The 16,619-nt window shown below is 35.2% G+C and overlaps 1 protein-coding gene across 1 annotated transcript in view; it reads right to left on the bottom strand.

Moving 5' to 3' along the window:
- LOC121421983 (fibrillin-3-like) overlaps window positions 1-15,461 on the bottom strand; it is a 53,904-nt gene extending 38,443 nt beyond the window's left edge. The window contains exons 1-3 of the mRNA XM_041616784.1: window positions 15,446-15,461; window positions 13,022-13,165; window positions 12,073-12,195 (exon numbers count right to left, since the gene is read on the bottom strand). Coding sequence (XP_041472718.1) covers window positions 12,073-12,195; window positions 13,022-13,165; window positions 15,446-15,461 — 283 coding nt within the window. The remainder of the gene's footprint in view (window positions 1-12,072; window positions 12,196-13,021; window positions 13,166-15,445) is intronic.
- Between the last annotated feature and the right edge of the window lie 1,158 nt (window positions 15,462-16,619).

Here is a 16,619-nt window from a genome sequence, read left to right as displayed (position 1 = left end):
CAGGTGTTCTCGAGACTATGCTGCAGGAACTTCTTTTATTTTAAGGATAAATTTCCTAACAGTGTAATAAAAGTAAATGTTCAAGGTTAGTTTTACTGCAGTTTCCCCAGATAATGTTACAGTAATTAATATATGGTAGTACCAATGCATTATCATTAAAAGGGAGTGCTCTGGCAAAAATACTTTAATTTGTATAATATTCTAACTCATTTGGCCATTGATGATGATGTATTGCTTACGTGTTGGTTCCATGATAAAGGTTTGTCTATTGTAATAGCAAGAAATTTAAGTAATCTCTTTTATTTATGGGCTCATTATCGATTATAATGTCTTGGGGGAAATCGTCATTCTTATGAGTAGTTTGAAAATGAAAAAAAATTAGTTTTACTTATGTTTAACGATAACTTGTTACATTTAAACCAGGAGTTCATTATATTAATCAATTCATCTAAATTTCTGTGAGATAATAAGATGTTGGTGTCGTCAGAATATATATAAACGAAAGAATTTGGGAAGAATTTATTGTATCGTTGATATATATTAAAAAAAGAAGTGGTCCCAAAATCGAACCTTGTAACACTCCACAATTAAGAAAGGACAACGGAGATCTGATATCATTAATAGAGACGAATTGTTGTCGATTTGAACGATAACTTTTAATCCATCACCAGGCAACTGCAGGTATTCCGTAATTATATAATTTATGTAATAAAATTTGATGATCAATGATGTCGAAGGCTTTACCTAGGTCCATAAATAAAGCGATTATATGTTTTCTTTTTGAAAGAGAGTTAACAACATTATCAAGTGATTTACTTATTGCAAAATCGGTTGAGAATTTATTTCTAAAGCCAAATTGGGAGGGAGTAAGAATTTTATTTGAGGACAAAAACGAATCCAATCGTTTGTACAAAATTGTTTCCAATATTTTTGACAAACATGGTAAAAGTGATATTGGACGATAATTTGAAAAATTTAGTCGGGTCATCTTTTTTGTAAATCGGGACTACTTTTGCCATCTTTAATAAATTGGGACAACAGCCAGTAGAGAGAAATAGATTAAAGATATGTTCTAGTGGGAAAAAAATGCTATATATTACATGCTATAAAAGTTTTGTGCTGATTCCGTCATATCCTTTAGATTTTTTAGATGCTAAGGTTTCAACTATTTTGAGTATTTCATGTTGATCTGTTGGAATAAAACACATTGTATTTAAATTGGGCTCGGAGAGATACTCAGTAAAATTCTTACCATCACTTTGTATTTTTGAAGCAAGGTCAGGCCCAATGCCCGTGAAAAAAAAGATTAAACGCTTGAGCAATTTCAAAAGGTTCAGTAAATAAATCATTTTCAACTTCAAGTTTTCCAAGTTTATCATGGGGTTTGCTTAGGTTTATTAATTTGTTTATGACATTCCAAGTTGCATTCTGTGTTTTTTATTTCTTTTGAATAATATATTTTTTTCGAAGATCGAATTACGCTGGTGAGTGTATTGCGATATTTTTTATACTTGATAAAATTGTGTTCAGATCTATTAGAAATGAATGATTTATAAAGTTTATTACGTTTTTTTTTATATTTTTTACGCTTCTTGCTTTGAACAAGTGGTATATTTTTATCATAGTAATGAGTAAATTTATCAATAAACAATTTACGAGCAACATTTGCATCATTTTCTTGCAAAATGTCATCCCAATTCTCATTGGTTGAATCTTCAATCAAAGCTGAAATAGTATTTATATTTTCTTTCCTGTATGTTTTCCTGTACGTTCTCGTAAACCACAAGTGCAGTATACAATTTGAAGGTGGTAAAGATTTTCCACTTTTGAAAATAATGAGACTAAATGAGTAAGAATTTGCTTTGAGCTTGCGAACACAAGAACAGTATATCGAACCGGCGAACAAAGTCAAACGATTGAGTTACGCAGAGTTTATAAGGATGCAATGAAACTAAAGCTCAATAGTAACTACATGTTTCATTGAATTGTGAGACAATGTTGTTACTTGGCAGCTGCTCTATAATGTACTCTGCAAGTTCCATACACCTGAATCCAGTTGATATGTAATTGAATCGATTTGTGGATTGTATTACACTGTATACACTATTGAGATTAGTTAAAATCAACATTCCATAAGGAAAAGAGTCAAGTAAGAGATCAGGCACGAAATAGTACAATTCAGAGGAAATCACTTGACCGTGTTAACATCGTCTCTACAGTGCGTATCAAAAAAACGGGACAGATCTGAAAAGTCTATAAAATTTTTGTTTCAAATTATGATTTCTATATTTTGGTGTTAATATACAGGCGCGGATCCAGGATTTCGTAGGGAGGGGGGCCCAAATTCGACCTGATTTTGGCGCCCCTGTGTACTTTTCTGAAAAATGGCGACCCCCTCCCCCAGGCAATCATAAGTGCCTTAAATTCATGTTTAATTATCTTATATCATAGGCACATGAATCAGGGACGGATCCAGCCTTCGCCAATAAAGGGGCCCGGAATTTTTTTTCAGCCATATTTTCCCCGATCGGCCGCTCGAAGATGTTTTTTTTTCGTTTGTTTCTTTGAAGGGGGTAGTCCTATAAGTCACTCCTTAGCTTTATTCTTTAAATCAACATAAATGTATAATATCATAATCCTTATCTTATAATGCCTGCGCGAAGCGCGAGCAATTTTTTTTAAATTGTATGTATTTTTTTCCTAAAATTTAAACATTCTAAAGATGTGCCTGCAATAATTACTGCGAACGCGAAGTGCGAGTAGAAATTTTTGATAAACGTTTTGAACTGATCGGAAAGATAGGCCTACCAGTCCTGTTAAAGACTACATACAGTTAGCCATGAAGACGTTATATATTTCAACAATCAAATAATGCGAGCGCGAAGCGCGAGCTGAAAATTTTTGACATTTCTACATAAAGAATGGAAAACTTTAATCAGTTTTTGTAATCATGTACAGGATAGCTATACAGTATAACTAAACAATCGATGCGAGCGCGAAGTGCGAGCGGAAAAATTCTAGATTTAGACCTAGAACGGGACACTCTATTCATGTTTCCTAAATCATGAAAAAGATGAGTAAGAGGGGATCTTCCTACATTAATAATGCGAGCGCAAAGCGCGAGCAGAAAATGTTTGTATACGTTTTGAACTGACCGAAAAGTGCCTTTTAAGGACTGCTTGCATTTAGCCATGAAGACATTACATATTTCATCAATCAAATAATGCGAGCGCGAAGCGCGAGCTGAAAATTTCTACATAAAGAATGGAAAAATTTAATAAGTTTTTGTAATCATGTACAGGATAGCTATACAGTATAACTAAACAATTGATGCGAGCGCGAAGTGCGAGCGGAAACGAAAAGGTGTCGTATCATCAACTGTATATAGCTGTCTTTTACGCATTGCTACATGAAACAAAAATATAGGAGCGATATAAACCATAGAGTTATGTCAGTTATTTGAGTATCTGATGATTCGTCAAAAAATAAAAAAAAAAACGCATCCGAAACTTTCACCATTACAATGAAAGTTTCATTTATTCTATTACATATTGCACACTAAGAAATAAAGGTTCAAAATTGAACCCCGAAAGGTTCATGCAAAATCAGCACCCTATGGGTTCAAAAATTGAACCCTGCGGTTGGGGTTGATTTTTGCATCCTGCGGGTTCAAAACTGCACCCCTAAATTTCAAACTGAGCCCCTAGGGGTGGAATTTTGAACCGGCAGTGTGCAAAAATGAACCCCAACCGCAGGGTTCAATTTTTGAACCCATAGGGTGCTGATTTTGCATCAACCTTTCGGGGTTCAATTCTGAACATTTATTTCTCAGTGTGTGCAAGTAAACTTCAAAATTTCTGTAAATAATATATATCAATATATGCATCAGTGTTGTAGTCAAGGCTCAAACCTCCAAGGCCAAGGCTTTAATACCCAAGACCAATGCTTCAATCCTCAAAGCCAAGGCTTCAATCCCCAAGGCCAAGGCATGGAAACCCAAGGCCTAAAAACCTCAAGGCCAAGGCATTTCAAACTTTCAATATATGGAACAATGAGCCAACAACAAGGCGGCAGTTCGAATATCAGTTCGGCGCCCCTACATGTAGGTCGATCATCAATTTGCCCCCCCCCCCCGTTCGAACATAAATTCGGCCCCCAATTCGAACATCATTTTGGCATCCCTTCGAACTCAATTTGCCTTCCCTAGTTCGAATATCATTTCGCCCCCTAGTTCGAATATTATTTCGCCCCCCTAGCTTGAGTATCAATTTTGCGCCCCCTAGTTTGAGTATCAATTTGGCGCCCCCTACCTCGAACATCGATTCGGCCCCCTCCCTAGTTCGAGTATCAATTTGGCGCCCCTATTTTGAACATCATTTCGGCGCCCTCCTAGTTCGAATATCAATTCGGCGCCCCTACATGTAGGTCCAACATCAATTTGGCGCCCCTACATGTAGGTCGATCATCAATTCGCCCCCCCCCCGTTCGAACATAAATTTGGCCCCCAGTTCGAACATCATTTTGGCATCCCTTCGAATTCAATTTGTCTTCCCTAGTTCGAATATCATCCCCCCCCCTAGCTTGAGTATCAATTTTGCGCCCCCTAGTTTGAACATCAATTCGGCGCCCCCTTATTTGAGTATCAATTTGGCGCCCCCTACCTCGAACATCGATTCGGCCCCCCTCCCTAGTTCGAGTATCAATTTGGCGCCCCCACTTCGAACATCATTTCGGCGCCCTCCTAGTTCGAATATCAATTCGGCGCCCCTACATGTTGGTCCAACATCAATTTGGCGCCCCTACATGTAGGTCGAGTATCAATTTGGCGCCCCCTACCTCGAACATCGATTCGGCCCCCCTCCCTAGTTCGAGTATCAATTTGGCGCCCCCACTTCGAGGATCATTTCGTCGCCCTCTTAGTTCGAATATCAGTTCGGCGCCCTCCTAGTTCGAATATCGATTCGGCGCCCCTACATGTAGGTCCAACATCAATTTGGCGCCCCTAGTTCGAATACCATTTCGCCCCCCCCCCCTAGCTCGAGTATCAATTTGGCGCCCCGTAGTTCCAACATCAATTTGGCGCCCCTACGTCGAGCATCAATTCGCCCCCCCCGTTCAAACATCAATTCTGCCCCCAGTTCGAACAGCATTTGGACATTCCTTCGAACATCATTTCAGCGCCCTTTTGGTTCGATCATTTTCTTTCCTCCTCTTCCTCTTTTTTTTCTCGTCCTTCCCCTCTTCCTCTCCACTTTTCTTCTCTCCTTTCCCCCTTTCTTTTTTCTTCTCTTCTTTCTTCCTCTTTCTCCTTTTCCCCTCTTCCTCTCTCTTTTCACCCTCTTCCTCTTTTTCCTCCCCTTCCCTCCCTTTTCTTCTCTTCCTTCCCCCTCATCCTCTTTTTTCTCTTTCTTTTCCCTTTCCTTTTCCCCTTTTTTCTTTCCCCTCTTCTTTTTCTTCTTTTCTTTCCCCTCTCTTTTTTTTCTTTCCTCCCTCTTCCTCTCTCTCTTTTTTTCCTTTTCTTCCCCCCTCTCCCCTCCCTTTTCTTGTCTTCCTTTCCCCTTTTCTTGTCTTCCTTTCCACTTTTCTTCCCCCTTCTCTCTCTTTTTTCCTCTTCTTTCTTCCCTCTTCCTCTCTTTCCTTTTTTTCTCCTTTTCCTCTCTCTTCCCCCCTCTTCCTCCTTTTTTCTTCCTCCTTTTCTTTCCTATTTTTCCTCTCTCTCTTTTTCTTCTCTTCCTTTCCCCTCTTCCCCTCTCTCTCTTTTTTTCTCCTTTTCCTTTCTCTCTCTTTTTCCTCCTCTTTCTTTCCCATTTTCCTCTCTCTTTTCCTTCCCCCTCTTCTTCCTTCCCCCTTTTCCTCTCTCTTTTCCCCTCTTCTTTTCCCCCACTCCTCTCTCTCTTTTCCTTTTTTCTTTCCCCCCTTTTCCTCTCTTTTTTTCTTCCCTTCTTCCTTTCTTCTTTTCTTTCCCCTCTTCCCCTCTTTTTCTCTTTCTTTCCCTCTCTCTTTTTTTTAGCCGAAGGGGGGGGGGGGGGGCAAAAAAAAATTATTACCAAGGAAAGAAAAAGAACAGAAAACATAGAAAGTGAAGTATGATATCATTTTCTGAATATTATGTCAAAATCACAAGATTGGATATTTTAATAAAAAAGTGGAAATTTTTGCTTGCTCGCTTCGCAACTTTATAATACATTTTACCCGATCTGCCATATCTTGCTCCTTTAAAATTGACTCAATACACCATTGCCGTTGAAAGACATGAATCCTTTCCTGTTTGTCCTGTCAAGCACATAATTAAACTTGGTGAAGGATTCAATAACCCCTTGAAAATAGGATTCATGTTTTTTATAGGTACCAAAGCATAATTTTTTCACCAAATAATTATTAGAGGTACCATAACATATCTTGTTTCACATAATAAAAGGATTTGAATAATTACAAATTTTCCCAATTAACAATGCAAATCTTCTTACTTGGGTTGACAAAAAGTCTCTTCTTTTCTTACTTATGAAGGAAAATTCAAGGGTAAAAGAAGTTTAAATGAAAAACAATATAATTCAGGTAAATAAATAAATTTGTAAATTAAATTTGACAGAATAATTCGAAAATTATAGCAAAGATAATGAAAAGATTAAGAGCAAGTCTGCTGATAAGCCAAAAGCCTAATCATCAAATTTTCTAATTTCTGCGATTTTGGCGCAAGCCTCTTTTTGAACCCCAGACAAAAACGTCCCGTGTTCGCTCAAGCATGAACAATTTTGTTTAATGGCAGTTCAAAGATAAGATCTTAGAGCATCTATTAACATCAAAATGTAGATATAATGATTTGAACGAATTTTTCATAGACTTCAAAACTGTCCCGTTTTTTCTGATACGCACTGTAAGGTGACAGTCACCATCGAGACTCATAACATGCATTTAAGGAAACACTTCATCGATCAAAGATTACATTTAACTTACAAAACGACCACACATGAGAGATTGTGTTTCAGCGTTATATAAAAATGTATTGAATAATAGAATGCCATAAATTTATGTTTACAGTATATAGTAAGAACAGCGGTATAATCATGCACACATAATAGAGCTCTTTTGAGAAAGGATGTCTTATTCTCTTCGGAAAACGATTTATTCAAAATAGTGTTTACCTGGTTTTATTCATGCTTTTGTGTAGAATGATATTATAAGGTACATAGTTTCACATTTATATATATACATATACATTTGGAAATCGAGCGCTGTATCATTTCCAATGAAGACAAAAGAGTGAAAGATGAATAACGTTCTTATCAATGATTTAGTTTTCAAGTAATTCTAACCACTTCTGTAAAAGAGTCGTATTAATAATATAAATATCGACTTTGTACTCAGTTATGCCATTTATCTAGACTATGTAATATTCTATGATATCTACAACGACCGTTGGAAGGAAATGATACAATTTTTCAAACATTATGGTAGTTTCGATGATCTGTTCTCAGTATCAGTAGTTAAAACATCTTATATTCACTGGCTTATACATAATAAATTTATGTTAATTAAAAAAAATGGTAATACACACATTGTTCATGATAGTACTTTCTACTTTTACATCAAATGCTTTAGTATGTATTTACTCAAACCAAAGGATATGGATTATGATTTTCTCAATCTTTTATCCAATTTTATACTTTACACGACTGGAAAAGGCGGAGTTTTATAGACATTCTTCCAAATATAGATTTCAGTGCATTGGTCATTCACGGATTTATTAGGAAATTGATAAAGAAAACTGAAACAAATAAGACTTTGGGCTGATTACAATGTGTGTATCATTACGAACATCTATTGTTTGCCAATACGTAATAACGGTTATAATATTTGTTTCATGAATGAACAATATCAAAATTATATCTTCATGACTGTCACGGAACTATGAACAGTTCAGTTCATTTCGACGATCATATCAAAGAGAGATTTAAAACCTAATTGTATCACTACATGATGTAGATGATAACCTACAGAGTATACAACGCATATACAATAAGTGTTGCTACGTGTACATCAGCTTAAGATTGCTAAAAGATTGTGGACTGATCACTAGAGTATTATTACTCCGATTATTTAGCTATAATTTCTGTATTCTTTTTAATATCAGTATCTTAATATTTCATATTTTTCGTTGACCTCTGTTTATGTACAGAACTACTGGTCAAGTAATGCATACATTGATCGAGCGGACAAGGTCCTGTATATTATTTTCATGTAGGAAATACATTTTTAAATATGTATCTTTTGCTATGATGTATATTAAGGATTTATGAAGTCGTTATTCTAACTGATTGTTATAGAGAAGACAGGTACTCCGAAGTTTTAATAGGTACGAATATTACCTTCTTGACAGCATCTGGACTTTTACAACAGAAGACTGTGTAAGAGCTACGTTAAAGATGTCATTTCAAGATAATCGGTATGAGTAAAAGATTGAATGTAAAATAAAGCTTTTGAATAATTAAACAATAAACAATGCACTACCTATTGAATGATAATTAAACATAGCACTTTCAGTAAAGAGATGAATTTTATTTAATTTGCACAAAATGATATGAATTATTCCTTCAAGGGACAAAAACTACACATTTTACGTAGATGCTATTATAAAAGTTATTATATAATAACCAATTATTGGCGAAGTGATAACAGGAAATATAGTTGACAAATGTATTCAATGGTTGTTTTTTGCTGTCGTTGTTGTTACTCAACTTGTAGGTACATCCAGAAAAAAAGTAACAGTTGAGTGATTTTGTAATGAATATTGATTAGTGCTAGAATGACAAGTATTATACGTTGTTCTGTGTAATAAAAATCCATATCATGAAGAAACAATCAGTTTTAATTTATTCTTGTTGCTGTGATTAATTTGCAACAAAAGACTGTTTGGTCATTTCCTATCATCAGGCATGCATATGGCATATGCATTTACAGTGTATGATCTATATTTAATGGTCGGAACTTTTTAATGAAACAATTCTCCTTAACATACCCCCAAAAAATGAGATTTGTCTGCTCAGGGATGCTCTTTAAAAAATGAATTCTTGATTTAAGGGAGATGTGAGCATTTTCTATTCGGTTCTGAACAAAGATAACTGCAATTCGGAGGAAGGGAATCAACAAGTACAAGTTCAATGTTTCCATAATATCGTTCAAGACGAAAGTAGAAAAGGGGTCAGATTCAAGCTGATATGAAGTTTAAAACAAAATGCAAACATACATTTTGTGTATGATCATTGAAAATGTAAGTATCTTTAGAATTTGTTCTCTTATGTTCGAATATTTTCTTCATTTCAAGAAATGATGGAATCTATACCTGTACTACTACTAGAGTCTAGTTATAATCATTTTAACGAGCACTTTATTATCAACGTGCATATGACATGTGCATTTACCAAGTCTAGAGTGTATATCTGGTGGTCGGAACCTTAAAAGAAACCATCATCAAAAAGTACTCTTTAAAGTACAAGAACTATAATAGCATATTTTGTTGAGATTATATTTCAAGAATGCATCAAGTATTTGCTCAAGAATGCTTTTAGAAATATTATCCTCGTTTTGATGGAGGTGTGAGAAATAATTATTGTTCTATTGGCTATAACCTCGTTGCTTGATGAGTGACTTTGGCCAGAGTTTAATGTTTATCATTATGTGGAACATTACTCACTGAAAGTTAAAGGGAATTCCTCCGGCCTGTCCCCACTTCCGGGGGGTAGAATCTTAAAGGGGAATCCAGCCTTGGCCTTAAACAGTTGTGTTGGGAAGGAGAAAAATAAATTAAACAGAATGGTGAAAGTTTGAAAGAAATCGGCCAAGCAGTAAAAAAGTTATAGCTGCTTTAAAATTGAAATCACTAATATTATGTAGATTCCAAATTGGCAACTGGGTAATTAAATTATGACAAGGGGCAAGGACAACTTTCCCATAGGCCATGTACTTTATTATCAGGGATTTGTGGTTTTCTCCTAAGTACCCATTCCCCTGGGGCAGTAATCTAAATATAACCCAGGTAGTATATCCTTTTATGGCCTCATCAAAGAAAAATATAATCTGAAATAAAACTTTTGGGGAAAATGACATTTTAGCCATAATATGTATTGGAGTCCATGGAAGAGTAGTCCTTGCCTTACATCACTATGACATCACATATGCGGCCAATTTGAAGTCTCCATGGGTAAAGTGATCACCAATATTTACAACTTTTAAAAATTCATAACTTTCTTGTTGTTTGTCCAATATTGTTCAAACCTTCACCTATCAACTTGTTTGATTTTTATTTTTTTTATTAAAACAAGTTTTTATTTGGGTTGGATTCCCCTTTAACTTCGTTCCTTTGTTGTACATTTCTTGGACTTGCTTGATCCATTCCTTTTTTTCCTTCTAGATCTGTTGGCGTGAGCTCATCTGTGATGAAGTGTCTTTCATCTTTCAGGGTCTCGCGGGCTCGACGCATGGTATCTACTTTCTCTCTGTAGGATAAATCAGAATTAAGAATTCTGATTTATTATCATTCAGGTTCAGGCAATAAGATACAAGCCATGATTCAAGGTATCAAAGGCATGTTTCGGGTTTTGTGATAGCTGAGGTCAGTGACGACATTGAAGGTCGAAAAGACAAATAGAGTTGTATGTCATCGGCATAACAATGGGATTTATGCCATGTTTACGAAAACAATATATTGTTGCAAAAAAACATACGAGACATTTGGCTTCCTCCTGCTCGTACGCACGGGCGTCCGTCGATATAACGCATGGAATTTCGACGAAAATATACACCCTTTTTCTTAAAAGTTGATGGAGAGGGGGAAAATTAATCGTATCAAGTCGGGGCGTTCAGTAATGAGGACAGAAGAAACTACATTTCACTGATTTTCATGATTCATCCGATTTGATTAACTCAGCTATTCGTATTTTGGGGCTAATCTTTCCCTTACGCATTGCTTTTTGGCAGAAGTTCTATGGAAAATGCACCCTTTTTCACATAAAATTCGAGACGCTCTGTATTCATTTCCCCATTGCTCGAGAATGAATGGGCAGTTAACGACGGGTGGAACGATTTATTGAAGAATGGAATTTTTATTTCATGAAAATGAAAGCCATTTCCCCATTGGATGTTATCTTCAATACGTGGTTTTTAGATGAAGTTAGTTGTCGAATCGGTACTCCTAGCATTTGAGGTCTCTATCGGTGACGTCACTCGGCATAATGCACTGCATATATACAATAATCTTGTCTTCTCGTTCAAATGAATGTGAAACTTATATAATTTTCATCACAGCATTCAAAATAAGTACTGTAGTTAGCATTTCTTACTTTAAGTGAAGTAAGTCCCTCCAGTGAGTTCGATCACCCCTAATGGAAAAATGTATCACTCCCCAAATTGTAACACAGGCAGCTGTTTGCACTCAGGGTCACTCCGTGACCTGTGTGTGTGTTCAAGAGTTGTACACGATTTTCTGTCTCATATAGGCAGAAATCTTTAAATTAGTTGCCTATAGAGGGAATAGAGCTGCAGTGGACGTTCTGCGGAGCCCTGGGGTACATCAATGGTAGTTAAACCTGTGATAGAACTACCGATTCTAACATATTGAGATCGTTCTGATAGATAGGATATGAACTAAGGAAGGGAAGTCCACTTGATACCTAATGAGTTCAGCCTTTCAATTAAGATAGTGTTTGTCAAATGCTAAACTCCTATCTAGAATAATAAGAGCCGTAATGTCATTCATTTCCCGAAAGATAGCATCTGTAAATTTAAAGGACAAGTCCACCCCAACAAAAACTTGATTTGAATAAAAGAATAATTTTTCTGACACTCTTGATTTAAGCCTGATTTGTTCACTATGTTATGCAGGGCTCACTGGTAGAGCAGTTGCTGAACGGAAGTGGCTAGCCAAGGTAGTAATATTATCATTATTAATATTATTACTATTATTATTATTATCAAGATGACTATTGATATTAATTTTTGACATTATCAAGGCTACCATTAGCTATCATATTAAGGGCATATTATTTGGGTCGAAATACAATAAAATCGTGTTCTTACCAACGCAGTCAAATCCATTACCAGTATATCCAGCTAGGCATACACACGTATAACTTCCTATGTTGTTCACACACTCGGCGTTGACATGACAGACGTGGGTGCCCGATGTACATTCGTCGATATCTGAATGATTGTGATAATGTACAATTATCTGAGCAATAGCCCATAAAACACAAACAATACTATCCATGTGTACTATTGTGTCGTAATTATCTCATCATTATACGTATTGTTTATATTGAATCATTCTAATATCGTTACTGTTATGTTCATCATTATCAATTACTGTACATAAAAAATGGAGTGATTGATTATTTCCGAACATCAATGAAACATATAAAACACAAAATAAATAAAAGCTGTTAAAATAGTAATCATTGGATGCCGGTGGGAGCCGTAAGCACATTGGCTTGAAGAAGAACGCCAGTATACGACCTTCACTGGCCAATGTCATCAATTGTAATTTTCATCGTTTTTATCATTAATGTTAAATCATATTAATAATCATCATGATAATGATAAATGAAGATTTTTAATTATTGCTATGATGGATACGGTTAATGTTATTAACTTCATGATCATATCAATTCGGATTTTTCGCTTCAGGATGAAACGGTATTCAAGAACCTAGAAAATATATTGTCCAAAGTCCGCCATGACAAATAATATCCAATAAGTCTTTGTCAAAACTTTGTCAAAAAATGTTGAATAAAAACAACAGTTTAATCCTTGACAAAATACACAAAGGGATTTTGTTGTCAGTTCCGATATCTAGGAAGAAACTGCTTTTCGGGTTCACCAATTATCGACAAAGTACTCGCAGCTGTTCATTGTCATTTGACATAAAAAAATAATATATTTACTGTGTTCTTAAAGCAGTCGTGCGTCGCGGAGCGAAACTGTCTGATGACAAGTAGAATGAATAGATATCAGTAACAAATGTATTTACCAGAACAGATTGTTCCACTGCCTTCATATCCGTCATTGCAAATACACGTATAGCTAAAAGTGTTGTCTTCACATCGTGCATTGACGTCACATTCATCGCTCCACAATGCACATTCACTAAAACCTAAATCAATCATTGGTAGTACTAGAAGAAAAAAAGTAAGTTATAGTAATGAGGGTAATATAGGTTTTCCAGTTTCATCAGAGCTGCATTTAAATTAATGACAGGACGTTTAAATTCGAAATATTTTGTCAATCCTCTGCACACATGGTTCATTTTCATTTATTCAGCATTCAATTCGGTTCTATATCATTCCTTTGAATTTTGTAGAAATTAAATTTAGAAAGAAATTCGTTCAAATTAATGGCTCAAATTTGTCATTTAATTTCGCGACGACGAAATGACCGTTTAATTCCGCCTAAAATGCCATTTTCAGTTTCATTTATCGGAACACATATTTGCACTTTAAACGTCCAAATCAAGATATCATGTTTCTGTCTTCAATTTTTATTACGTTATACATTTTTTTTTCCAAACTTTACTTTCTTTCTATTTTTTTTCTGATCTTTTCAGTTAAAATTATTTTATCCCATTATAGGATATGGTTGTAAACGATATTTGATGAGTGGATACAGGGGCGGATTCAGGATTTCCCAAAAGGGAGGGGCACAATAATATTTGACGAGCAAAAAAAGAAGGTTTTTAACCAAAGACTAAGGGTATTTCGTCAACGAAAAAAGCAAAAACAAACAATTGAGCCTCTTAAGGGCAGCCGGCAAGTATAAAAAAAAACAACTACGAAAAACACTGTCCATATCCTATGAGTGATTGCATATTAATGAATTTGAAAACCTAAACGTTCGCAAGGAGGGTAACGGTGCGAATTTGAAAACACTTCTTCAGCTATTTTAATTTGATCGTTCTTTATTCCTGTTTGAATGGGATAACCGTGAAATCGCGTACCAATATAATTAAATTGAATTAAGTATTTGGCTATTCAAATGTTGATCTCATAGGTCATTTCAAATCAGTTGAAAATTGAATTATTACATCATTAAATCGGTTGAAATTTTGACGAAATTGGGCGGGAAAACCTATAGTACCATTAAAAGTATAAAAATTAATAGAGAAAGTAGTAGCATTGAATTTTATCTACACCTCAAGCTATAAGAATCATCAGTTATGACATTTATATTTTGGAAAGAGTATTAAAAAAATATTAATAATTTCACAATTCAATGAACATTCAGTGAAAACCAAAAATATATGATTTTCAAATGTATTGTTTCATTTTGGGAACTGAAACTATCTCAACTTTCTTTTCTGTTATGCTCATGACCAATTAACAGGCGTCTGTGATTCTAAGGCGTTTTATTAAGCTTTCACACATGAATGAACATGTGAAATGTGAATATATTTTTTACGTTTTTGGAAAAATGCAATTGCTTACCTTTGATATGTGTCACAAACTGTCTCGCGTTTTTTTATTTGATTTTTAAGAAGGGGGAATGGCATTTTCAAAGTCACAGACTCATTTTGAGGGGTCATGATATGAACAATGGGGGGGGCACTCTGTTTTAAATGTGACTTAATTGCTGTTTTTTATCATCCATCATTTTATCGACAAACATACTTTCCGATTTTTTTACACTTATTGGTTGAGCAACCAAACTTGCAAACTATTTATGAATGAATAATATTTATGTTGTATAAAGTCATCCTTTTCCTAACAATTTCTCAGGATCAGATAAATTTATGGACTAATCAGTGATGGATACAGTATTTGAAAATGAGGAGGGGAACTGATCAATTGGGAGAGGGGAGCCACTTACAATTATAATTTTTGACACGTGTTTTATGTTACAGAGGGTACTGTCATAAACCTATATGATGATATGTAACAACGTTTTGGGTTCACTCAACCATGAGCATACGTTATCAAACTTTTGTGTTGAATGGATAGTGAAACATCATAAGTATTATAAAATGTACACACACAAAAAACAACCTTCGCCTAACCCTGTACTTACACAATCTGAAAAACGACTCTTTGTGACTTTCAAAAATTGTGATTTTTTATTTAATCTTTGATTTATACTCATGCATGATCCAACATTCCATTCTCATTATTTTCAAAAGAGTTGTATAATGAGTGTTAAAAAAATCTACGAAATATTACATCTCAAAATCTCTTTTCGTTCAAAACTTTCGGCATTTTTTTATATGTAGCAGCACAAAACTCATTCAAACAACAACACATTTATGAGTTGATAAATCTACATGTATAGATAGACAGACAGGTGGATGGATGGGTAAACAGCAATAGCCTTTGACCTAGAGAGTATCCGAGCGGTACAGAGCGAGGAGAGAAATAGAGATAAAGATTAATATAAAGAAAGAGAAAAAGGAGAAACATTAACAAACCTGCGAAAGTAGGCATTTTAGTTGTTGCGAAGCTTTCAGTTGTTGAATCCCCGGATGTTGTGCCTTCCATATCACCTGATTTGTCCGAAAAAGAAATAATTATAAAAATTGCTTCATTTATGTACATGTCTTTAAATAACCCGACACCACAATATAGTAGATTTGTTAAGAGGTTGAACGCTGCATTTTTTAGTACAAATGCCCCACTTGGCACAAATGTTCCTTGAGTCAAAAGAAAAAGATTCATCCAAAGAGACACGCTGTATCTATGCAAATAAGCAAGTAATTTGCATAAATTTGCATATTATGTCGATCTAGTGAAAACAAGTATTTAAGAATATATGTTTTCACCAGAACTGCCCTAAAATTGGAAATAAAGACTTAGGGTAAGAAAGGGAAGAAAATTGTCATAAAATGATTGGGATATCCTTGTTTATTATTAGCTAATTTACGTAAATTATGCAAATTATCATTTAAAACAGAGTTTTAAACAGAGTGCTAAACTGTTTTATAAATAGCAGCAATTAATACACAATGTCAACGCCCTCCATGAAAGACAATATATTAGCGAAAACAGTGATATGCTTCATGACAGTATTAGTGTCTTAATTTGCTTAGAAAGAGGGCAAATATGTCAAAATGTAAGACGTGATATTGCGCAAAAATCGAGACCAAAACAACCTCCATGTCACAGTCACACTCACGAATCGGACGATAAAGCGACCAGTGGTACGTCATTCGAGATAACACAATCTCAACACAATAGCTTCCATCGGCTTATCGTATCGCTTTTGCTGGTGTGTCTGCCACACCATAATGAATGATATATACGGGCAAAATGCATTTCGGTATCGGTAAAACACTATTTGTTTGATTTGTTTCTAATTTGTTTCTCTTGGAAAATTTACAGAAGAAATTGCTTTGCAGGTTACTGCTTTAATGAAGCTCTGGCACATGAATCATGACGACTGTACCCTACCTCAATCCATATTTTAACTTTATTAAAATATATATATTTTGGATACCCCGAAGTGGCAAATTTGCATTCTCCCCGGCATTCCCGCTACTTTACAAAACCAGTTTGACTTGTATTATTGACTTGGAAAAGACAGATGTACACAACAAAAAACTGTGGTGTTAACCGGTGTACATAGAGGACCACATCAGTTCTTTT

The sequence above is a fragment of the Lytechinus variegatus genome, chromosome 9 (genome assembly GCF_018143015.1).
Source record: "Lytechinus variegatus isolate NC3 chromosome 9, Lvar_3.0, whole genome shotgun sequence".
In the NCBI taxonomy this organism is placed as follows: Eukaryota; Metazoa; Echinodermata; class Echinoidea; order Temnopleuroida; family Toxopneustidae; genus Lytechinus; species Lytechinus variegatus.
This window is presented reverse-complemented; position numbering and strand designations above follow the sequence as displayed.